Source organism: Notothenia coriiceps, unplaced genomic scaffold (genome assembly GCF_000735185.1).
Source record: "Notothenia coriiceps isolate Sejong01 unplaced genomic scaffold, NC01 NC01_scaffold00025086, whole genome shotgun sequence".
NCBI classification, from domain to species: Eukaryota; Metazoa; Chordata; class Actinopteri; order Perciformes; family Nototheniidae; genus Notothenia; species Notothenia coriiceps.
This window is the reverse complement of record NW_011357787.1, coordinates 60,490-85,114: the sequence shown is the minus strand read 5'-3', so window position 1 is coordinate 85,114 and position 24,625 is coordinate 60,490. Positions and strand designations below refer to the sequence as shown.

At 38.4% G+C, this 24,625-nt stretch overlaps 4 protein-coding genes across 7 annotated transcripts in view; 3 read left to right on the top strand and 1 right to left on the bottom strand.

The window, feature by feature from the left end:
* Nucleotides 1-8,163, bottom strand: part of zdhhc9 (zDHHC palmitoyltransferase 9) — a gene marked incomplete at its 3' end in the record, with an annotated part of 17,107 nt that extends 8,944 nt beyond the window's left edge. Inside the window, exon 1 of the mRNA XM_010783346.1 lies at nucleotides 7,596-8,163. Within this exon, the coding sequence (XP_010781648.1) occupies nucleotides 7,596-7,759 (164 nt within the window). The remainder of the gene's footprint in view (nucleotides 1-7,595) is intronic.
* A 165-nt stretch (nucleotides 8,164-8,328) lies between these two features.
* LOC104955943 (piggyBac transposable element-derived protein 2-like) lies at nucleotides 8,329-9,188 on the top strand. The gene is made up of 3 exons (XM_010783345.1): nucleotides 8,329-8,522; nucleotides 8,736-9,004; nucleotides 9,138-9,188. Exons 1-3 carry the CDS (start codon nucleotides 8,432-8,434, stop codon nucleotides 9,186-9,188), a joined length of 411 nt encoding a protein of 136 aa, XP_010781647.1. The 5' UTR covers nucleotides 8,329-8,431.
* Nucleotides 9,189-12,766: 3,578 nt separating this feature from the next.
* Nucleotides 12,767-16,120, top strand: trmt12 (tRNA methyltransferase 12 homolog). The gene is given in 4 exon segments (XM_010783344.1): nucleotides 12,767-12,787; nucleotides 13,512-13,688; nucleotides 14,203-14,266; nucleotides 14,269-16,120. Coding segments are annotated over 4 exon segments (528 nt in total). The 3' UTR covers nucleotides 14,535-16,120.
* A 1,358-nt stretch (nucleotides 16,121-17,478) lies between these two features.
* Nucleotides 17,479-24,625, top strand: part of sytl4 (synaptotagmin-like 4) — a 15,310-nt gene continuing 8,163 nt past the window's right edge. Inside the window, exons 1-8 of one of the 4 annotated variants that reach the window (XM_010783340.1) lie at nucleotides 17,871-18,168; nucleotides 18,263-18,330; nucleotides 19,325-19,362; nucleotides 20,010-20,207; nucleotides 22,517-22,732; nucleotides 23,492-23,601; nucleotides 23,780-23,894; nucleotides 23,987-24,154. In XM_010783340.1, coding sequence (XP_010781642.1) covers nucleotides 20,083-20,207; nucleotides 22,517-22,732; nucleotides 23,492-23,601; nucleotides 23,780-23,894; nucleotides 23,987-24,154 — 734 coding nt within the window. In that variant the 5' untranslated portion in view covers nucleotides 17,871-18,168; nucleotides 18,263-18,330; nucleotides 19,325-19,362; nucleotides 20,010-20,082. Of the gene's footprint in view, nucleotides 17,500-17,870; nucleotides 18,169-18,262; nucleotides 18,331-19,324; nucleotides 19,363-20,009; nucleotides 20,208-22,516; nucleotides 22,733-23,491; nucleotides 23,602-23,779; nucleotides 23,895-23,986; nucleotides 24,155-24,625 lie in introns of those variants that run through there. The other 3 variants (XM_010783339.1, XM_010783342.1, XM_010783341.1) reach the window with 3 other exon arrangements.

Below are 24,625 nucleotides of genomic sequence, written 5' to 3'. Positions count from 1 at the left end.
GGGAGGCACACTTTACACTTTTCCTCACGTTGTTTTGTGACGTGTTTGGCTTGAATTAGATGCCCTCTTCGATGATTTTTCCTTTATAAATGACTACATCTTTAATGTTGTTCAGTAGTATTGTTTTTTCATGTGGACAACATTAAACATTTCTCATCATTCTTCATTTCACTTAGTGAGTATTCTATGACGCAACATCTGTAATCCTAGCTTTAATCCTGGTAAAAGGACTATGACCGTGGCTCTCATGTTTCATCTCTCTCATATGGTATTTAAGGATTGCATAACAAGGATGACTGATTTAAACTGGACAACAGATGGTGTCCTCTTCATCTCAAGTGTAGCCTCTTTTTAACGCATTCATTTATTGGATCAGGTTTTAAAGGACCTGTTTCTGGATTTTCCGTATTTATTAACATTACATCTGAGTCACAGCGCTAAGCATTGAATGTTATGAAAAGAAAAAAATACTTTGCAATCTTTTTAAAACCTTGAAGGTTAACATTGTAACATTATCTGCTGCTTTCAAGGTTTTTCTTGATTCCTTCAAGGCTTTTCAAACCATTTTTGATAGATTTATAACCTGTTTCTCATATGACTGGATTGCACTTTACCTAATACAGGTAGTCCTGTCATATCCGTCCTGTGTTTGCAAAACAAAAGGAAAATATAATTTAAAAAAAGGATTTTTTTTTAATTGGTGGAGCAGGATGAATATTTGTTTATTGAAATGGTTATAAAACGTTATAGTCTTCATTCAAGAAACACTTTCAGTAGAGTAGTGTTACGCTGGTAAATGTCTAATGTAATGGTAATGCATAAGAGGTTCAAACTGTAGAAACATGATTACATCTTCAGAGAGAAGCAAAAGACCTCTGAGATTTCTTACGAAAGGAATTATGAAACCCCCTTTTTATGTCTGTTAGTGGAAAAAAGGGAGAGGGCAAGTAGAGTTTGTGCTTTTGTTATTTTTGAAACAGGCAGAGTCACAGTCCACAGATGTTTGTATGACGGGGTTACTGAGGCCCACTGTGCATAATTCATCTCTTGTATGATTCATAATGATCCCCAATAGCTTACAACTGTTAAGTATTTATAATGTAAAGCTGTGAAATGTTCAACAAAGGTAACATGTCACCGAGGCATGAAGTGGTGAAGTCATCATCATGAGTTTAGTGGATTTATTGCTGAAAAGTTAAAGTGATTTAAATTCAGCAGCAATATCCCTACTAAGAAGCTTCTCATCTTTAAACCCATGTCATCCTGAGTTAAGAGGGGATATTCTTTAGATCAAAGTCTGCAGTAGACACACACACACACACACACACACACACACACACACACACACACACACACACACACACACACACTTTGGTTGCAGAATCAGCAGGACTGTACAGTATGTAACCTATCACTATCTCTTGTGTAACTCTGGTTATCTTTCATATGTGTATGTGATGATTTATGACCGGTAGCTGATTGCAGGTTTTAAGCTAATGGTTCAATTTATTAAGCCATGAAAACAATATTTTCTATATTGGACTTGCCTAGGGTCTAATGGTCACTCTCTTAATGATTTTATAACATTTGTACGGACCATTGATTAAACCAAATGTTTTATGTCATGTGGAAGAAACACTTTAGTGAAATGAAAATATATCTCTGTGTTGCAGTTTGGAATTGGAATTTTTGTATTTACACTTTCTCCTTCCTTTGTAAAACTTGGCATCCACATTACCCAAAATGCAACGTTGGTCCCACTTGGTGTTTCAGGGAAGGCTGCTCGGTGTTGATGGTTGCTCTTGTCAAAGCTCCAAGACTCCTTTGACAAACACAGTAATGTTACCTTGCAGAACATCAGAAGTGCTGGTCTACCTCTGCCCTCCATCTGTAACTATGTTTTGGTTTATTTGTAATTTTTGTGTTTTGAAGGGTTGCTTTATATTCAACAGCGTAACACAATAACAGACTAAATGATTAAGGCACTTGTGTTCTGCGAGGTAAATCTGGTGACTTTGAAGAGTCGAAGCATAGAAAAAAGCTTCTGTCGGGAAGGGCAATCTGACAGCAAGGACATGCGGTAAAAATATCTAAATAAAGTGAAAAACTCCAACTCATTTAATTTAAATGTATAGGTGGGCCTTTTTTTTAAGAGGTAAAATGTGTTTTGCTGCTGCGCCTGTCCATTTCTTAGCTCCTGTGGTCCGACTCCTGTCTGTTTCCTATAATTGGGAGTGTGCCACTTGACATGTACCGTAGGTCATACAGTACATTCATTATGGATCATATACAACCCCGCTTCAAAACAACCAACTAACCCTTTAACACATAAGTAGCATTTTCATAGTGTTGCTGGCTGGGGTAAGTGAGTAAATGTACTCTGTTGCATTCCACCACAGGAGCTAGTTTATTGTTAGCCTCAAAGGAGAGGCAGAGAGAGAGGTAATGTGTAAGTGGCATGAGTGTCACTCGGTGGTCTGATTGATCGCCTCACTGATGAAAATATTTTCCCCACATGGGCTCGATTAAGTCCAGTTTTTTTCTGCTGCTCTGTGGTGACTGATGAATACACAGCACACACAACTGCTCCTCCACAGCAGAGGAAACGGTCACATCCAGGAAGGACGTGGAGGGGCATGAGGGCAAGCCGATGATTGAGTGCGCCTCTGATACCTACCAGTCATCATTACGGGAATTACACTTCACCCACAGGCTGCCTCTCCTCCGCCTGAATCCTCAGGCTGCCCTATGCTCTCTCAAATGGGCCTAACATACTTCACATGCCGGTCCACTGGAAACCTGTATTCATTTAATCGCTGCTCCTAGTTTCCGTTTGTGTAAGAAAGGACACTGCAGGGAAACTGCTCTGACCTGTTCAGCTGGTGTTGTGTTTTTGTGTGTGTTGTTTCACAAGTGCACAGGTATGCTGGCGTACCTGCATGGTGTAGCTACACGAGCAGGTGCAGCTAGGCAGGTGGACTTTGTTCTCTGCCATGTTGAGCTGAGGCAGTTGTTGACCTTAGTTACATCCTTCCCCTTAGTGCTTTATATATGCAGTTAAAATGAACAAAATGCAACCTGGACAAAACAATAACTGATGGCACTGGAAGTGATTAAATAGACCTTTTGTCAGGGTCTGAAAATCCCTTTAAAATGAATTAAAGCAGACTCGGTAGCAGATCTACACTTTACAGAGGCTGAAACCAACTTGACTGCTTTATTATTGATCAAAAATAGCTGCTCATTCGATTAAATTACTTATTATGGGATGTCTGATGATGTACAGCTACAGTGCAGTCCATATGTATTTTGACAGATTCACATTTTAGTTTATTGGCTCTGTATTTCAGCACATTTGTATCCAAATATAACATTGCTCGGTCTGATCAAACAAATCAAAACTAAACAATCACTAGAAACCAAATGAAACCATATGTATGCATTAGTGCTGTGTTCTCCCCCTGAGAGTTATTGATATCTCATACTCATTTATGTAACTGTGTCTGCAGTGTTTTGGCTGATATGTGATACGGATGCTGTCAGTATTGGATATTATGTTCCACACAAATGAACCTTGTGCACCCAAAAACCCTTTTAAAAACCTGACTACTTATACCTGAGGCTGCTTCTAAGCCATCTTTCTTTATCTATTAGTCTGCTGATTAGTTTTAAACAATTGATCATTTTGTTTGTAAAATTTCAGTTAAAAAGTTCTTAACGGCCAAGGTAAAGTCTCTTTAGGGCAGTACCCAATTATGGTCAGTTTATTACCATTTAAGAATAATTAAAGCATAATATTATATGATTTCTGCTTGAAAAATAACTTGAACAATCAATCTATTTTCCAAAACACTTCAGATTTATGTTTTGTCCTCAGCTTTAGAACAATCGTTTTGCTGAACTCGTACTGAATATGTTTAATTCAAGAAAAAGGTGATAACATGTAAATGTAATGTAGCCTGATGACTCTTCAGAAGAGAGTTTTACAAATATTACAGAGTTGATATGGTCCTCCTTTGCANGAGTGATCCTTGGTGTGTGTGTGTGTGTGTGTGTGTGTGTGTGTGTGTGTACACACACACACACACACACACACACACACACACACACACACACACACACACACACACACACACACACACACACACACACACACACACCAAGGATCACTCTCATTACATGCACATATGCTTCTCTGGCCTCGTAGCTGAGCGTCCTGCAGTGGACAGACAGATGACACACTCTCCTTGTGTTCCAGTTTCTTTTTCCTTCATCCAAGCTCCATAGGTGGCAACGCACATTCACATATGCCTGCCCTGCATACACACACTACATTTACACCAACATACAAATGGGAACCAAACCAGTACCAAAGCACCTTATACAGCATTCAGGTATAATATAAATATGTAAAATCCCATTTCAAAATCAGATCAGTGGGTATTAAAAGGGCAGAAACAAACAGTGTGAGGACACACAGCCCTAAAATTGATTCCAGGGGAAAACAGGCTGGGCCCATCTCTTCCCTGAGTAATTTGTTTAGTTGTTCCTAATGGCTTTTTCCATTTGTGTATTCGGGCTGCTCGTTTCCGCAATTTAGCACAAATTAAAGCAGAGAGAAGTCTCCCTGCACGGGGTGCTGCTGATGCCTGGTGATAAAAGTGAGACGTCTGTGTGGATGGTGTTGGATGTGAGCCAGCCAACGCCAAGACACTGCCCTCGCTGTTTACCCATCATGCCCCGCTGCAGCTCACAGATGCACCTCAGGCATGTGAGGAACGAACTCTCCAAAACAAGGAAACGATGCCACAAAGACAGAGGATGTGATGATTAAAGAAGGCTGAACCACAGCTCAATGCACCAACAAGCAAACATTTAAAATCTGATTATAAGGATGCCTTGTTGGACATATTTTGTTTTTAATCAATGCCAAGCCTTTTACATATTGAGTTTTTGATAAATGATGGCCACTGAATTATGTTTTGGAATGGACGATATTATAAATCATATTAGCTGGAGCTGTTATGAGTATATCTATTGATTGGCTACTATTTTTGAAAATGTATTTATTTCACTCATATTCAGCGCAAGATGAGGGAAACAATCTGCTGAGTTGTTCGCTGGCAAAACAACCATCTAATAATGCTAAGAGTCTATAGTCAAACTGCGGCATGCTAACCCCATAATTACAACTAAACACAAAGTATAGCAAAGCTGATTGAAATGTCATTAGATTCGCAGGTAATTAGCAATAAACCAGAGTAGTTAACAATAACTAAATAAATACATTTTGACCCGATAGTGGCCCTATATGAAAATCACCAAAAATGATTACAATTTAATCTGAAGGGGGAATGTATGTACTAAAATGCAATGGCGATCCATCTAATGGTTATATTATATATATATTAGTTTATGAAAATGCCAAACTTCTATGACTTCTTCTTTTCAAATGTTATGAAGTGCTGAATGTCTTACATGATGTTAAACTGAACGCTTCTGGGTTTGAAATTTTTGCTCGGGTAAAAAAAGCAATTTGTAAACACAAACCAGGAAATATAGAATGGGTCTTTGTTCACCATTTCTTTAAATGACTACAACATCATTCAAAATCTAGTGAATATAAAAAATGTCTGCAGATAAATCATCAGTGGGTATTCCACTCTCAATATTCATTCTAAGAAAGAGAGCAATTAGAGGTTTTAATCCTTCTATTAAGCACAGATGCAAGTTTGCAGTTTGTGAGCTCTTTTTGCAGAAGGCTATTCCTCCGTCAGAGGGTTGAATCAGATAAGCATCAAAATGCTGTGTAATGGCCAGTTGGAAATTACCCCCATGTCGTCTGGGTGCAATCTCTGCGTTAATATCCATGCGCCTACGAGAGATAATTATGTTCAACTGTAATATGAACATAGCATGCTGACAACCCTCCAGCCATTAGTCACCACAATGGCTCCTCTGGGCTCCGGACCTTCGGTGTGAGGGTTAGCAGCTGCTTCTGTCCGGACTCAGAAGAAAAGCAGGAGGCCATTAAAGTGCAGAGCAGATAAAGATGGGAAGGGCCTGGCACTATGTGAGCTACCTCTCTTCTCTGCTATACTTGAAATCCATTTGGCCTGCATGTAAACACCGAGAAGACAACGATTGTGAGCTAAATAATTCCGTCTATTTGTTGAAAACTGGTAAGATAAGAGAGAAGAAAGAGGAAACAAGTGGTACATACACAGAAAGTGCAATCTAAAAGAGAAGCAGCCCTGCTTTATGATCATCATTTAAATTCATGTTCGTCCCGTTAAAAACAAACCTCTGCGCAGCCTGACAGGATTTGGGCTCTCATGCTGCGTACGAGCCTGTATTCGCAGAACTAATGAGTCCACTGGGTTTTTGCGAGTAGTGGTTTGAGACAGAACTGCTGAGACAACAAAAAGGCAGCTTTCCTTTCTTAAAGCAGAGCAGAAGCTGGGCAGCTACTGGCTATTAAATATTTAACACCTCAGTATGTGGTCAATCATAAACCTCTTTCCTGTCCCGGACTGAGAAACCAAACATGGATCCACAGAGTCACTGTGATCTTTCAGCACAAGAAAACAACAATCCAAGATGCCCATCAGCTCACATTTTCATATAGCTTACTAATGTCCAATTCTCATTTGAAACTATTGACTATCAAATATGTATGACAGTAATTGTTGAGATGAGACTTCAAGTTTGAGTTGAAACAAAAACATCTAATATCTTGTGGTTTAAGCTAAAAGAAATTGAGGATTTTACCTTTTCCTTCGTCGTAATGATAGTAACCTAAAGAAATGTGCTAGCTGGTTGGATAAAACAGACCATTTCCATTAATCCAATTAAGTTTAACATTATGTTATTTCACTACTTTCTGATATTTCATTGGCAAAACTGCATAAATGGAGAAAAATATTTGAATAAAATCTGACCAAATCCCCTGTTGACTTCTTCAGATGCCTTATTCTGTTTAAAACAAAAATGTGAAGAGCTGGGCACTCACAAAAACTGACTGGAATTGATGAATCTATAATCCATAAAGCTTCCATGTTACCTTCTGTCTATCATATTGTCGAACATTGGATATTTAACAACCACTCCTTCTTCATCATATTCACAATGAATTAGATATGTGTTTGGTTTTTATATGCTGTGTGCTTAAAGATGTGTTTCTGTGAATTTCCCTGTGGAGATCAATAAAGGTCCATCTTAAAATTGTTAGTGAGAGACTATGATGTTGCATGTACAATTGTAATTGTAATGTCTGTTGGTTGTTCTATGTGTAGCTGCCTAGGGACTGCAGATGAAAATAAGCTAATAGCTAAATCTAACATAAATCATGTGTTTGTTATGCATGGTCCTTGTTAAAAAGGGACTAATAATTAATTTTCTCACTGATTGTTGAAGCTCTCAAGTTGGATAATGTTGGAAATGGCAATACTGTCAGCTGGGTTAATACAGAAATGTTGGGAATGTGTGTATTTGTGAAGAACCACAAGAGCCTTAAAATGACTTGTGAACCCTCTCAGAAGCAAATCATCAACGAGTGATTTCATTATGGAGTCAGAGGCAGGAAATGAACTCACTCAAAGGCGAAGAAGAGGGAGCAGGTCCCGACAATGAGGAAGAGGGTCAGGTAGAAGACTCCCTTCTGCCGGGCCATCATCACCCTGCCGTCGCAGCAGAAAGTGTTTTTCCCCGGCAGCTTCTCCCATTTTCGCACCTTACGTGTGATCATCACCGCCGACATGGTGCCCTCTCTTCAGATCTCAGTCCTTCTTTAGGTTGATGGCAGCTGTTATACTGTAAAACGATTCAGATAATAACCTGATAGATAGCTCTTACAAATATTGCCCAGTCAATGTGACACAGTCCACTGAGGAAGAAATACCCGAAACGACTCAATGTGTAATATTAAAGATGTCAGCACAAGGTGATGATTGTAAAGCATCTTCTTTTCGTAGTTCGCAGTCACATCATCGTTGTGTTTTCATGTCCATTTGTATTTCCAGTCTTTACTGCAGCATGTCATTCCCACACTGAGGCTCCCACGCTGCACCGACAATCTCGATCCTCTCACAGGACAATATTAATTAAAAAATAATATATTAATTAGAAATAAAATCCAAATGTTCGCGGCAGATGTTTCCCACAAGGAGCNCCTTATAGTATGATAATAGGCTAAGCCAGACAGAATGAACACTTGTCCCACCAACCTATCTATCTATTCCTTCAGGTAATATATTACAAAATAATAAGCATATGTATTATTGATACATATTTATTAATAGATTTTTTCCATTTGCAAAGAGAGGTCCTCGATTCAGTGTGCAGGATGTGATTGCTGCCATCCAAAATGGAGAAAGTGAGTTTGAGACGGAATCAGAGGACAGTGACACTGATATGAGTGAAGAAGAGGCAGATGAAGATGCCTGTGGCCACATGGACAAGGAAAACCAACAACCCAATGACCCCCCAGTCAGTGATTATGTGGACATCGAGCCCCAACAACATAAACCCACCAAGCCCAGAGACAGGTATCTGGCTGAAAAAATATTTCATCAGTCCCAATACTGACCTTTCTGGTCCAGATACCACAGAGGATGTAATTTCCCTCCACACACCACTGGAGTACTTCCAGAAGTTTCCAGGTGATGTTGTGATGAAGCTTACCTCCACGCTTCCAGAAGGTCAGAACTAAAAGATATACGCAGACAACTACTTCACCTGTGTCCCATTGGTAGTGAAGGTCCTTGATCGTGGAATTCATTATGTGGGAACAGCCAGGCAGATGCGCTTACCCAACTGCAACCTTGAAGAGGAGAAGAGCTTGAAGAAAAAAGGGAGAGGAAGCTTTGACATCCGAGTGGAGGCCAACCACAGCCTCTGTGCTGTCAAATGGTATGAGAGCAGAGCGCTCACACTTGTGTCATCCTTTGCTGGACCAGACCCTGTGCAGAGAATTCAACGCTGGGACAAAGCCAACAAAACCTACGTAGAACCTACGTGTACACCTTCTGGCACACCATCATCCTTGCTGTGGTCAACGCTCCTCTACAAGCGGGANTGTGCTGTCAAATGGTATGAGAGCAGAGCGGTCACACTTGTGTCATCCTTTGCTGGACCAGACCCTGTGCAGAGAATTCAACGCTGGGACAAAGCCAACAAAACCTACGTAGAAGTTGTGAGGCCTTACATTGTGGGTATACTTGCAACAAGTACATCGGAGGTGTGGATTTGTTGGACTCGTTATGGCAAAATACAAGTTCCCCATGAAGTCCCGACGCCGGTACGTGTACATCTTCTGGCACACCATCATCCTTGCTGTGATCAACGCTCCTCTACAAGCGGGAGTGCAAAGCTCTAAAGATACCAAAGCAGGAGATCCTGACCAGGAGACAGTTTCAGGCAGATCTAGCATCCTCTCTCATCCTGGTAAGAATGCATTTCTGCTATTTGCCGTTTGTAATATTTATATTTCACTGTAATATGTTTGACTTATATCCTAATGTATTTTTGACATGTATCTTGATTGATTCTGTTCTAATCAGGTGAACACAACTCCTCTGAAAACAACCAAGAGAGGACGACCATCTTCAGGCGGGAGCGCAGCAGCGACATTGACATCAAGGAGCCCGTTGAATGCTCAGAAGAGACCATCCTCATGTGAAGGGGTCCACCAAACGGGGCCCCATCCAAGAGATCACAACCTCCATTGGATGTACGCAAGGACCTAATGTCACATTTTCCAGTGAAGACAAAGAGAGGACGCTGGAGACACTGCAGTAAAGGGCACACAAAACACAATGCCGACGATAGGAACTGTTTTTGGGACTACAATTGTATTCATATTTAATAAATGACTATTCATAAAAGAAATATGACTGATGTGTGATTATTATTCATGCTATACCGATAAAGGGCTAAGTAAGCAATCAATCCTGCAAATCAACCCTTAGTTGTTCAATATGTTTATTCAGACAATGTGAGTAGAAATACAGAAATTCTGCTCCCACCTAATCCCAACATTGCAATATTACATTTCCCTAAAAACGTACCTGCTTTCTCAAAGCAGCAAACAGAAATCTTTCTCCCCATTTACATAACAAAATTGTAATTGTTGTTTTAAAAAAAGAATGTTTTGTTGCAAGACATTTTTTTTTAAGTAATGTATTTCATTCTTAATTGTATCACTTTATTTTTTTGTATTAAAACTTTTGTTTTCATATTAAATATCTTTATATATTATTTTTCACGTTAGTTTTTAGGATTGTACTCTGTACTCGTGTTGACCACCCTTGACCGCCCACAGACATGCCATCTTGCCTCCCACCACACTTCACTTCGCCATGCTGGGAGGCGAAACCACCAACTTGTTGTTAGGCATCCATTCACCCCTTCAGCAAAAGACGCCAGTACATATTCCAGTCAAATGTTACAGAATTGGCTTCAACGTTTTTGAAGGTTACAAGGCGACACAAAGATATTGTTAAAGAACATTTGTTTGAACTCAATGCCAGAAGTTAACATACATTTTTCACATTTGTTTCAGAAAAACTCAAGGCTACCAGGACGTTTAGAAAAAACTGGACTTAAGCCTCTGTTTTTTTCTAACTTTAACAAACTTCAGGGTTTTTTTCCCCTGTTTAAAAAAACCTCCATTCTAGCAACAAAACGGTTATCCCGATTGGGACATTCTGGCTATGACTTCATCATTTCTGAACAATATCCCCTAATTTGGCTGTGGCTGAGAGGAAGAGCTGTTGTCTTTGAGTGAGAAGGTGGTGGGTTCAATCCCGGCCAAGCAGTTATCATGTTGATTTACCCAAGTGTGTATTGTGCTGCTTGTTATAGTTTTTATCAGTTGCTAACACACTAAAATGACACATAAAGCACAAAATGTGTTTTAGCAATTGAAAAAAACTGTAACTCTTCAACTGATTTGCGTTCATCCTCCCTCTACCTCTTCCTCTTGCTGCTATTCATATATTTATAGTTTGTTGTAAAAAGTTCTTAGGCATAGCCTTTTTCTAGTGCTTTCATCCTGCTGAGTCAACAATAAAGCAGTTTGGTGTTTATGGTCATTTGGCATGTGTATTTGTTAATTGGTTCATGTGTGTAGCATTTTTAATGGCAGTGTTTTGAAAATGGCAAACAAGTGAATATGTCAGACTTCTCTATCTTACTAAACTGTGTGCAGTGTTTTGCAAAAAGTGCCAAGTTGAATTGCAAATCTTCTTGTTTCTACACAGTACTTTGTTAGGGGAGAGCTGAACCACCAAGACCTATCAGATGCTTCTTTGACCATCCTGCCAACTAAAATGTACTTATGACTGCAGGCAACTAAAAGTCAGATCTTCAATCTGCAGCTCTTTTTCTATTACATAAGGAGAGATGAGCGAGAATAAGATTTATATCACTGTAAGAAGAAAGTTTCAATGTATGACTTACGTAATGTGAAGCAAATAGACAGAAAAATATATGATACTATATCATTTCCAATTGGAGAACAGTGTAGGGCACGCATCAATACATTAATAATTCATTAATTCTAAGAGGTTCAATAGAACAGGTTGATGAGACAAAAACCTTTTTAAATGGTGTTAAAAATATATCAAGTATCACAGAGTGAAAATAAGTTGATTAGCGTTAGGTTATTGTTAATCTATGACATCTTAATGATGATATTAAGATGTGCATGTTGCAAATCCTTGAATAGTAAAAAATCTTCATTATTCTGAGAGATATTCTTCTGGCTGCTGTGACTCTATAGTTAAGTTAATTATATTGTTTCCCATTTAAGACCAATTAAAATATTGGAATTTATTAGGAAAGATCATTCTGAGATGTACCATCTCGTCGGGGGTTCTCATCATCAAAAATATAATAGAAGAATAATTAGAATAAACAATAACAGACAGCCAAAAATAAAACCAATATAGCAATACTAATTGTGACAAAACAAACAAGACATTGATAATAATAAAAATAAAATAAAAGAAGGTGCATTTCTCAGTGAAAGTGGTTACCCTTGAATATAAATAATTTCTTCGTTCAGTTACAGATTACAGGAACAGAAAACAGAAATTGAGCAATCAGCAATCAATTGATGTTTGGGGGGAAAGTTACCATAAAACGTTATGAAAACACGACATAATACAAACATATAGAGATCGCTTTAAACTTTAATGATGATAAAGATAAAGAATATATTTATTTACATTATTGAACTCACCCTCGTGTGTTCTGAGCCGTTTGTCTCCATCTATCGACATTGACGAGCAGGCTTTTTAAAAACTTTATTAATCAAGAGTAATTTACAAACCTTTAAGGCACTTATTATTGTCAATAACATTGAAAGGTGCAAAAACAGTATAGATCAAATAAAACAAACTGTTTACATCTTACCAAAAAAATTTACTTTGCAAAAATGTTAAGGTCGTTCTTCCATCCAGTGATGTGGGGCTTCACCTAAAGATATTTGCATTTATGTATGAAGTGTTCCAGGTCAAACGTTCAACTAAAAATTCTACATTATTATTTTAATTTAATAATAATGAAAAACGTTTTGTATTTCGAAACGTCCGTCCTCTATTATGATCCGACTAGAAACACGCGTTGTATTCGACTGTTATTGTTGTAGGAAGCTCATTTTCTACGTAGGCTAAATTAGCCTTTTAATACCGTCAAACATAAATACGGTGGATTTTTTTGTTTGCTTTTAAATGTACGGTGGGTCTTGCCTTCGTGTGTCGCAATGTCATGTACAACAGTTCAGGTAAACAGTCGCACTGTAAAAAACTGCTTAAGCTAAGGAAGCTAGCACTTAGCATGGAACCCGGATACACTGATAGGAACTAAAATACGGACATCAAGATTGCTTTGATTATCAAGTTAGATTGGTTTTCTTTGTCTTTTTCTAATCATTTGAATACTCATTTTTTATTCATCCTTTATCTTTTCTCTTACAGGAGATGTTTACAGACCAGAGCAGATCTTGATGTAGGTTTGTGCCTAATAAAAGACTCAGAGAAGACTGCCCATTTTAATATCCTGTCTGCCACAACTCAATACCACAACGGACCCAGTTATATATATCAGTATTAAACAAGTACCATGCATGCAAATACATTAATCTCAAAAAGAGAAGAGATGCTATATTCCAGATTATAGCTGAAAGTGTATTTCCATCTGCAGTCCCTGGGCAGGTGCACACATACCAATTAACAAACACTAAAGACATTTCATAATGCCTATCACATTGACAAATAAAACAGATAACATACAGATGTATACATTTGTCAATATACATATAATTGTACAATTTCATGGTGACTGTGAAATAGTTTAGAGTGCTGTTTTTAAAGATGAATACAATGAGCGGCAGACAGTACTCTACTGCAGCTATAAAGTGTTTTTTATGCCTCTCCTATTTTTACAATTTCCTCTTCAGTCAAAGAAGAATGTGGAGTGGTAATAAACTTGAGAAAATCCTCCAATAGCTGATTGAATCTCATGGTGAAAGATGGACGGAGGAGCTGAGGGCGGACCTCCCTCACAGTTTTCAGAGGCATGGAGAGGAGAACTGCTTCTCTCCACCACTATGGAAGAACATGGGTACTCAAACTCAACCACACTTTTCTTTAGAACTAGGTGTGCAAACAAATTCACAAAAACATTGAACATCCTACCCAATCATGTTATGTGTGCTCCATTGCTATCGTCCTTCAAAAGCTTAACTGAAATACATGACCTTTTTAGCCTCGCCTTTCAATAGTCTTTACAGGTCCTAACTTTATTTAATTGTATTCATGCAGATTTCATTGGTTGTAACTCTTGTCCTTTTTTAAAATTGTATTGGTCAACTGTTGGTTTCAATATTTTTTAGATTTTAGTCTTACTCTTTTAACAGTTTTAATTCACATTAATGATCATAATTATTTGTATTTTATCTTTATATTGTGTGCTTTATATTTACACTATCCACATAGTGTTTTTGATGGCAACTTCCATTGTAGCTCGTGTATTGTGCCAATTGTGCTTCCACATTGAAATAAATGTGCTTTTTGAATAAGACTTTCCTTGCTTATAGCTTTTACTATTTCAGATCAACAGCTATGGAGTTCAGTGGCCAGAGGACTGGGGAATTATTTAGTTAATCGTATACTTTTTTTAAATTCCAGATCCAGTTGAGTCACATTGCTGACAGTGAACCTGGGTCTCATATCAAGCTCTGAGGACAGCTGGCCTGTTGCCTGCTGAAGAGAACAACTGGGGGCCTTTTGCACATTCACAACGTTACCTCAGCGTTACCGAACACAGCAATCAATGATGCTTCTGGGAAGAAATCTGACAGAGAGGCGTGGCATGTCTGGGCTGATGACACAGCAAAACACATCACTTTTCTTTTAAAGGACACCACTGGAGCACAGTGGACAACAAGCATCCAGCACATAGAACATGTGAAGTCCTATGCACCTCATGTTCACCATGTTGTGCTGGACTTGGCGTGCAGACCGTCCTGAGCTGAGGGGATGAACACAGAAACACTACTGTATTCATCTTTACACAAACACTACACTAACTCCAGTCTCTACCCTAAGCCCCTGAACCCTCCCAGATGTAATTGACCTTGTTAGTACTTGAGTTATCTAGGCTGCAAAGCTTTAAATGGTATAAACAGAAATGGGAACAATTTGCTGCAGAATATCATGTTACCATAATGCCACCAAAACATGTAAAATAGGCCTACATTTGTGGATTTTAGACTTTTTATATTACATTTTTTACTTTATTTATGACGAATGCACTGATTTTAATGTATTATTAGCTCTTGATGTACAGAGGGGACAAAAGTTAATTGTGAAAAAAATAATTTACTTTAAACAGAATTACGAAGCAAACAAAAATAATCATTGAAGAATAAACCAGTTTTGCTTGTGCTAATAGTTTCACATGTTTTTATACCACCCTATCTCCTTTTTTATATTGCGTTTCTTTGTACATTTAGGCTTCCAGACTTCCCCTGGTAACCCCATGTATCAATGTCACAAAGATATGAATTGTGAGTTATCTCCTCAGGCAAAGTCTGCAGAAATTTGGATTTACGAGGTCATGCACTTCAAAATGTGGGAAAACTCTGAAGAGTGTGGACATTGGGATTGGGCCGATGTTTATTCCACCTGTAAGGGAGTACAAATCAGCCGCTGCAGTGTTTATATAAACCTTTATTTATCCAGGGCAGGTTCACAGAACATAGATGTTCTTTCTTTCTTTATTTAGAAACACCGTGCTTCACAGCCATGCAAATACAAACCAATCTGGAGGCTGCCAAGCCACCGGCTCCACAGTTATATCTTTTGTGGTGGGTTTAGGGCACTTATGGTTGGTTGAAATGAAATGTTGCAGACATGAACATCTGTGTGCTGGTGATCACAGGAACACCCAGATCTATACAACTCACCCCAAGAAATTAAAAGAGGACATAAATCACATATGAACATACAGTATTAATCAGACGTAAATATACCAGTGGAACCCCTACACTGTATATAAAGGTGGAACCTTAGAGGGCAGCAGCCAATTGAATCAATACTAAATAATTAATTCAATACCACATCACAGTTTCACTTCTGAGCTTAAGACAGGTGAAAAATTAAACGTACAATCGCAAAAAGCTCCATAAAATGTGCTTTCATCAGTGGGCCATTTTCAAAAGAAAATCAACAAACAGCTTATCAAGTGTTTCCATGTGATATTATTGTTGGCCCCACAGTCCCAAAGACAACTGGATCACTTGACATCTTTCTCAGAAGCAGCTACTACAAAGAAATTCTGCAACTGATGCAAACCATAAAGATAAAAATAAGATATATTAAAATAAATTGTAATTAATTCCCAATCCTGCTCAGAGTACAGTCCACAGCGCTTCTTCCAAAAGCACGGGTTCTCTCCTATTTCTGTGCAGGCAGTCCCTCCCTCCAAGCAACTCACATATCCACTGAGCTTTATGCAAATTAATATGTGAATGAGTATGCAAATAAGCACATTATGTGGAGAGGCAACTCTTGGTCGCTTTTATTGGAAAAGAGTTGGCAAAATGTTCCCACAAGATTGCAGCTGAAGGCTGATAGCAAACCTGAGGGTGGGGGGGGGGGGGGCACTGGATGTTTTCATGATGGAAAGGATGTGAATCATATGATATGGCCTTCACAGTCAGCAGGTCTGAACCATTATGAACAGCCATGTGAGATTTTGCACCCAAATAAAGGAATATCTGCTGGATGAATGAATAGTAATCCTTCCAGTAGAAAGCACCAAAGCTACTCTGGCAGCTTTTGGTACCAATATCGTGTTACGAGAGAGTCAATGTAGTTATTATTTTCCTTCACCCATCTGTATGTGGAGGTAGCAGCGGTTGAGAGCACACAATGTCTTTGCTTTACTTGCCAAAAGAGCCATTTACCACAGACACGCCTGGATTTTTTTTGTGAGCAATGGCCGTGTGAGTTTTCTCTTAAGTGTAGCATTAATAATATAAAACAAAGTTAGCAGTAAACTCCAGTCACTTATCTGTGTTCTCAGTTATGCTTCATACCTCAAGTCTATGAATACATGAAGGTACCATGTTGGGCACATTTAAGTAGTTTGGGCTAACTGTAATCAACCTGATAATTATCATTAGCCAATAAGGCCGTACACATTGATATAATTAATAAAACAACACAGAAAAACCTACAAAGAAAATATGTGATTCACACTGGGGACAAGAGACTACTTGAAAATGTTTGTTGATGTATCCTTTTCTCTCAGATTTACTGTTCATGATTACAAACTTGGATCAGTTGTTAATCTCCCACCATATTTGTTGCATGGTATATTTTCCTTATTCATAAAGCTTTGTAAGATAAAAAGCTATTCTTGACTGTTCTTTCCCTTGTTTTTTCCTCGAAAATTGTGTGTTATTATTTTCTTCATATTGCATTTGCATATTCAAAAATAGTTCTGCATACCAAACCAAAAAGAGTTGTAAGACTATGGAGCTATATCAGGGTTATACGTTTTGATCATTCAAAAAAATATTATTTATTTTAAAGTCGAAGTTTTCATCCTGAACTTTGAAAAATACAATGATGTATTCAAAATAAATATAAGTATTTGAAATAATTTTTCATGTTGAATATTATTTTGATTCAGTTCAGCAATTTTTGGGAATAAAATATTTATTTTCATATTTCACTTTTATACATATTTTGATATTTGAATCGTTTTTTTCAGTTGCAGATTTTACGTATTTAGATTCAAAACCATAATTTTTTTCAGTTTCAAATCTTGTTTTTTCAGGTTTCATATTTTTTTCCTGCTGGCTCGTTGCGGATCACGTAATTTCAAATTCCAGCACAGTGTATTGCTCTTATCCCGCAATTGGTACCAACTACGATGCTAAAAGCTCGCTTAACGGAACTTTGACGTTTGTTTACCACCAATCACGTGAGTACTGTGTATAGAAAGTATTAAGTTATTTTTTTCGGGCTACCTAATAATAAATAAATTCTAAATTGCATTTCTTTGAATGATCATGACGTATAACCCTGATATATAGCTCCATATGAGACCAGCTTTAAAAACGTTATCTTTTAGTGTTTATAGGCAGAGTAATAATGTTCCTAACAACGTGGTTCATCTATCATCACTTTGCATACGCCTAGACAACAAATAAAGCCATAGTGTGTATAGAGAGCTGTACAGACACGCCATTTGTAGCGTCTCTTTTTCTCAACAGCAATAAGCTACAGTCCTCACTTTTTGTTGATATTTTGCAGGATGTGTTGCATTTCCCACGGTTTTTTTTCTAACACAATCAACTTTTAGAACCCATGCACTTCCCTGTCAGGTTACTGTTTCGCAGGGTAGAGTGAGCAGAGGAAATTAATGGAGTGTTACATGGGTCACATTTTCCACATCCAGCCCTCCTGTGGTAAACAGAGCTAAGGAAATACACCTGTCACAGTGGAAACTGTGGAGAGGCGCTCCTTCTTGTCTTCTGCAAACTTTCCTTATCTTCCGGTAGTTGAGACTCCAACACAAAGTCAACTGTTTTTTGGAGAGGGGAGGCAGGAGGAAGAAGTGGGAAAAGACGGGATAAAATCGACGAGGAAAGTGAGTACACCAGTTTAAAAACACGCGGAAATGTAATAACTTTAAAGCGTTGTTAGCTTTTTGCTACTTTTAACCGTTTTGTGTTTTCTGACAGGGATATCTGTCGCCCGTAGTGACGCTGCAAGCCGTGTAGTGGTGGTAGGGTCGACATTTAACAACACTGTGAGTTATGTAATACTGTTTTGTATTCTTTCTCAGCCGACTCTTTACCACGTAACATAATTGAATCGTGTGCACCAAAACACCAGTCGGATAACAGCAAACTGATTTTAAAATACCATGAAGTGAAAATGGAGTATCGTTAGCCTTTATTTGATTTTCAGTAACGTACACTTTCAACTGTTGGAGTATAAGCCGTAATATCTTCATATACACACATCTAATCACAGTTTGCTGATAATGCTAAAAACAACAACACCCATTGTCTAGGAATTTTTTTGTCAAATTATTATTTGTTAAAATAGCCTGAATACATTTGACAAGACATGGCAGCATTTTTAAGGGTATGCTAGGTAATTGTAGATTGAGCTAAGTGTTTTTAGACGAATTTAATATCGCCTATTAAGGTTAGTTCATTATTACCATCTCTATGACGCATGCACAATTTCCTTGAGGGTTACTAAACTAGTTCCCTTGAATAAGTTGATATTGCTGCAAGCCTCCTCCAGATGGTATTCAAACAATGAGGAAAAAAGTGTCACATTCTGTGTAGTTTTGGAGTGCAGCTTTTCTATTGTGTACCTACTTAACAGCAGAGGTGGGAAACAACTAACATTTACTCAAGTAGGCTACTGTTCTTCAGTATACTTTTTTAAATACTTACTTTACTTGATCCAATGTTTGCTACTTTGAACTGTTACTCAACAATTCAGAGGTAGGCTACATGCTGTACTTTTACTCCACTACATTTATTTAATGCCTCAAGTTTCTTTTCAGATTTGGATTAATGATGTGAAATATAGATCAACACTTATATAAGACTTTAGTGTAGAGTAAATTCACAAGCTACCCTGAAGTATACAAAGTAATTAAAACTAGCTACACCTTTACTGGCTTTGATAACACTTTAATGCATCAATAATTATAATCAAAAACATATCATATGATTCTGAAATGGACCAATCTGCAAAACTCTGGTACTTCTACTTTTACCTAGGTACAAGATCTGAGTACTTCTTACACCTCTGCTTACAGGTACAGTCACCTCCTCAATTTACGTTTCAAAAGGAACATGACAGACAACCAGCAAGTTTTTGGGATTAGCCTTTTGGGATTGTTTATAAACTACATAACTCCACCCGGCTCTCTGTATCCTTAGAGGGTGGGAACCAGCACACAGAAGCCAAGTTCATGTTGTTTTAGCCTCTCTCGCTCAGAACAAGCCTTAAATCCTCCATCATCCTGGTTTCTATTAGTCATATATCATTTTTGGATCGCTAGATTCAACAAATATTTTGCTCCAAAGTTGTAGACCTTTTCCTCTGTCTGTTAGTTTTGTGATTATCTAGATTCCCGTGGATATCCTTGTTGACTGATAGACATAAGCCTTTCTGAAAACAAGGAGACTACAACTCTAACTCAAAAACGATCCATCGCAAAGTTGCTGGACTGAGGCTTCTCTGTATGGAGGCCAACGGGAAGAGAACAATATCACTTAGTCGATTATTATCCATTTGATAAGTCTGGCTCTTCATCATCGTCAGGCATTAAGTTCCTCTTTTCCCTGTAGAGCTCTGCCTGGGCTGCATCACATAGAAAAATGCATGTTTTGTCAGTGTTAAATCAAACTTTTGTGAAGTGTCCCAGTTGAGTTTATTCCTGATTGTTGGTTCTGCCCTCAGGAGACCTTCTTGATGCGACAGCCCCTGAGTTGAGCCAGTTAACCTGCGCTGAGGGTTCCCGATAACCGCCACGATGCCCGAGGCTGCTGACCTGATCAACCTGAACCTGGCCTTCCTGTCTGACTCTGAGCGGGAGAGGATCCTGGAGGTGCTGCAGCGGGACGAGGATCTGAGGCAGGCCGAGGAGCTCCGTGTGCGGTGAGGAGAGAGCCCTTCCTGTCAATTGTACTCTTGGTTAACTTACCAATGCTGTTTCCGGTTTATTCAAATCAAGGTAATGAACACAGTTTAACTTTAAAGTAACTTACTCTGTAAATCACAGAAAATTAACATGCTTTTTTGGGGGGGATTTAAAAAAAAACGTGTGTTTCCTATACACTTTTTTCTCTTCCGCTTTGTTGGAGTTGGGAGGCCTGTTAATTTATACCGGTGTTGTGTCAAATGATGCACCCTCGTCGTGAAATGCACCCCTTGACACGGGAACGCGCATTTGAACGTATAGTCCGCTATTCTATGTTGTCTTTTTGATGGTTGGGTTGTCGAATCCTGGATTTTGTGTGTGTGGCAGTTGTGCAATCTTACCTTTTAAGCAGGAGAGGAGAGCGCAGATCTATTTTAAGTTACCCCAATCCAAAAGGGTGGGGTGATTTTATTTGAAGAAAATGGTCCACACTTATACAGGGTTTTTACCTTCTCTCGTTACAATGTGACAATCATACCAAATATTTCATGCTGCGGTAAATTACTAATATGAAAACTCAATTCACAGTTTTACATTTCTTATTTTATTTCGTCACTCTCTCTTCAACTGTCCCTCTTCAGTTGTGACATTTCAATTCTAACTTCAACTGCCCTCTTCAGTTGTGACATTTCAATTCTAACTTCAACTGGCCCACTTCAGTTGGTTTTAGTAAAACACAGTCAAAACAAAACCTATTTGAGAGAACTTACCAAGGAGAAACCCCACTGTGGAGCTTTCTCCCTCTCAACCAGTGCTTTTATGCTGCACACGGGGACAAAAAAAAAACAAAGACACCTCCTTCNAAAAGACCAAACAATTAATCCTATGGTTTGTGACTCCAAGTGAGAGTGCCCGATGTTTGGTTCGCAGGGCTTTATCTAGCAGCATGGAAGTACTGTGTATGCATTTTGATCTCGGACAACATAATTCAACTGATTGATTTTGCTTCAGACTTATATTAGTTATATTGAGAACATATTAGTGTTACTTTTACGTATAGTAAATACAAAATAGGGTGGCATGCCCATACTGTATTCACAATCAACAGAACCTTTACCAAATCGGACAATACAAATACCCGCAAAAGTGACAAAATCGTCCTCCCCTCGCTCAGACAGAGGAGGTCGTCCGACACGTGTCCTCCAGGACGAGTTACTTTCAGACCGGGTTTTACACAAATCCGGTATGGTATCCTCTTAACAGACCGTACAGGTCAGGACGTGGGTCTCCGACCTGGAAAAGGGTGTTTATACCCACGCCTCACAGAAAACAAAAACAAAAACAGGGCACACGTCGTATTCTTCGTGACCAACTCTCCCTCGTTCAGGTGCACTACCAATATAGTTGACATCTCTCCAGAGAGAGTGTTATCCAAAACAAAACGACTACAAAATGATTTTTCGGTTTGACTTCCCCCGGTCAACTCACACTTTAACTTTTACTCAGCCCGCCGCACTTGCCCTCCGTCAACTCCAGATCTGTAACCCTTACATGTGTGGACCTCTCTCCGTCAACTTAGAGCTATCTTATACTTTACATGGTGTGACTTCTCCTTCTGTCAATCGTCTGCTTACAGTCAATCTCAAAATCGATTCTACTGCTTGTAGTCTAGTTATGTCTTATCGGATGACCTAAACCTCTATACAGTATTGAAGGTATCACTCCTGGTCAGCGTGAGACTGACACTACTCGCAAACCGAGGAGAGTTGGTCACTGAAACAATACGACGTAGGTTGTCCCCTGTTTTTGTCTTCTCTCTGGTGCCAGCTTTTAGACGACCAAGATTACAGCGTCCGTTAAACACTCCATTTAGTTTCATGTGACACAGGAGAACACACACGTCCCCACCTGGTACAGATCATGAGTCATAGACGAGCACTTAAGTATTAAAAGTCAGATTTTATTTTTAAAGATTCAGATATTTAGTCTTGTTTACTCATATGAAAGTATAATCTAAATTAATCCCAATACCCAGAAATATAATTAGTATCAGTATATTAAATTCAAACATAACCCAGCCCTAGTTGCTGGGAGCTGAAGACAAATGTACCCAACAGGCCATGCAATGGATTACAAAGAGAGAGTCCATGTTATATGTTTTTTAATATACAGATGTTTGCGTTGCAATGTAAACTACCTTTTTTTGTTAATTTAAGTATGGTCAAAGGTGATACAGAAAAACTAACAAAAGTTGTAAATATAGACCCCTCAGGAAGTTTATCATTAACAACTCTTCTTGTTCATTACTTGGGTTTCTGTTTCTCAGGAGCATGAAGACGGAGTTGCTGGAAGTGAAGAGGAAAGGGGCCAAACGTGGCAGTGGAAAATACAGTCAACACAGTTGTGGCAGATGTCAGGATCCTCTGAGTCGACTGACTGTTTTCTCCAGCCAGTGTAAGATCTGCAATCACCATCTCTGCAGAAACTGCCGAATAGCGGTCCCCGATGGATCCTGGGTCTGCAGCGTGTGTGCCAAAGAGACGTGAGAGATTGTTTTGTTTATGCTCTCATTAGATGTTGAGAATACTTTTATATGAGCAAATATTGATTCTGGATCGAAACTATTTGTCTTCATCTTTTATACTGTTAAGATTGAGCTAATCCTGAACTATACACCCTTGGATTACCTGGTGAAGATGTAGAAGTCACACATGAACACTTTAACAAAAAAAGGCTGAGTCATTTCCTAGAATAGCTGGGCCCTGTAGATTTAAGCAACAGTTGTATTATGTTTGTTCAGGACTACTTAATGGTGGATTGGCTATTTTAAAAAGGTTTGTTTATTTGGAAGCAGATACAAAGCAGACCATCATTCACACGGAAGACACTAATATCTAGTTCTTTATGGTTATTTAAAATTGTACAATCGTAGCACAATTTGCTAACTAATAGTTTTATCTTTGAAAACCTATTATTTTGAGCAGCATATTTATCAATGCTGCAAATTATTATTATTTCCATTATCAATAAACCTGCCAATTATGTATTAGTTTAATCGTTTGGTCTATTTCCTTCTATATATATTCTACATCAAAAAAATACTTTTATGATAAGCCTAATTAATAATACAATTATTTTCTTCCAATCGAATAATCATTTCAGCTCTAGTATGTTAAAATTGAAAAATACAGCATGACAGGTATTAACCGTTAACCTTTTTTAAATGTGTTATTTTACTGATGAATGAGTGTGAATTCTCTTAAATTAAGACCTTTTATAAAGTATTTTTATGGCATTGTAGGGATCTAAAGAAAAGGACAGGGGACTGGTTCTACGATCAAAGGGTCAACCGTTTCTCCATGACTCCTGGACACGACCTGGTGAGAGTCTCCCTGAGAAAGAGACCAATGGGTGAGTACAGGAAGAGGAAGTGGTGGCTATCGACTGTTCAAGCAGGAATGTAAACAGCTCTCAGTCTGGGCCAAATGAAATGCCCACAGTCACTGGAATGTTGTTCAACAGCAGGAGGAGAGAAATACAAGTGACATTATGTTTAACTGCTGTGTTTAACATGTGTTCTGTGTTACAGCAAAGAAGCGTGAGACAACAGGAGAAGTGCTGTTGAGAAGCACTGACATAAACCCAGATCTTCCCATTCCTGGACCGCGGGTCAGGCAGAAAAATCAAGTAACAGATAACAATGGGTGTGTCTCTAGTTTTCACATTTATTTACACATTTCAGTTTTCTCAGACACGGATTTAGCATCTCTACCTTTTGTCATATTTACTTTTACAGTTATGCAAATGAGAATACAGGATCAATTGCTTCAAGAGAGTCATTTGAATCAAAGGAGGATGTTTGGCCAAAGCCAACTCGCAGTGACACGGAGTCTGCAGAGAACAACAGTATGAGCAGCCATAAAACAGACACTGAATCTGGCCATGTGACCCCGGAGCAACAAAGGTAAACCCCCTGTAGTTACTTTAAAAAGTACAACCACTACAAGGTAACTTCAAAGCAACGTTAGAGTGATTGAAGTGTTTGGCCCTCCTCCCCCAGAGCTGGTAATTGTACTGGGGAAGTCTACCTTGTGTCAGATCATTGTTTAATACAAAATGCATTGTTGTTTGTTTCACCCTTTTGTTAGATACTTTTAAACAATTTTATATATATATAAAATTAGAGTGCCTTTGGATAATGTGGCTTGCAGTTCTACATTTAATAGTTTAAAATAAAAAAACTAGTTTTATAGTGGACACCTTAAAATAAAAATAATCAGCAACTGCAGTAAAACGATTGCTGTATATCAGTGTTGATTTTGTTAATCGAAACTATGACGATATGTTTGTTGACGTCCTTTTCCCTATTTTTTTATCTCAGAATAACACTGCACCTTCTTCACTAAACTATTTCTGTGACTTTATCAACATGCTA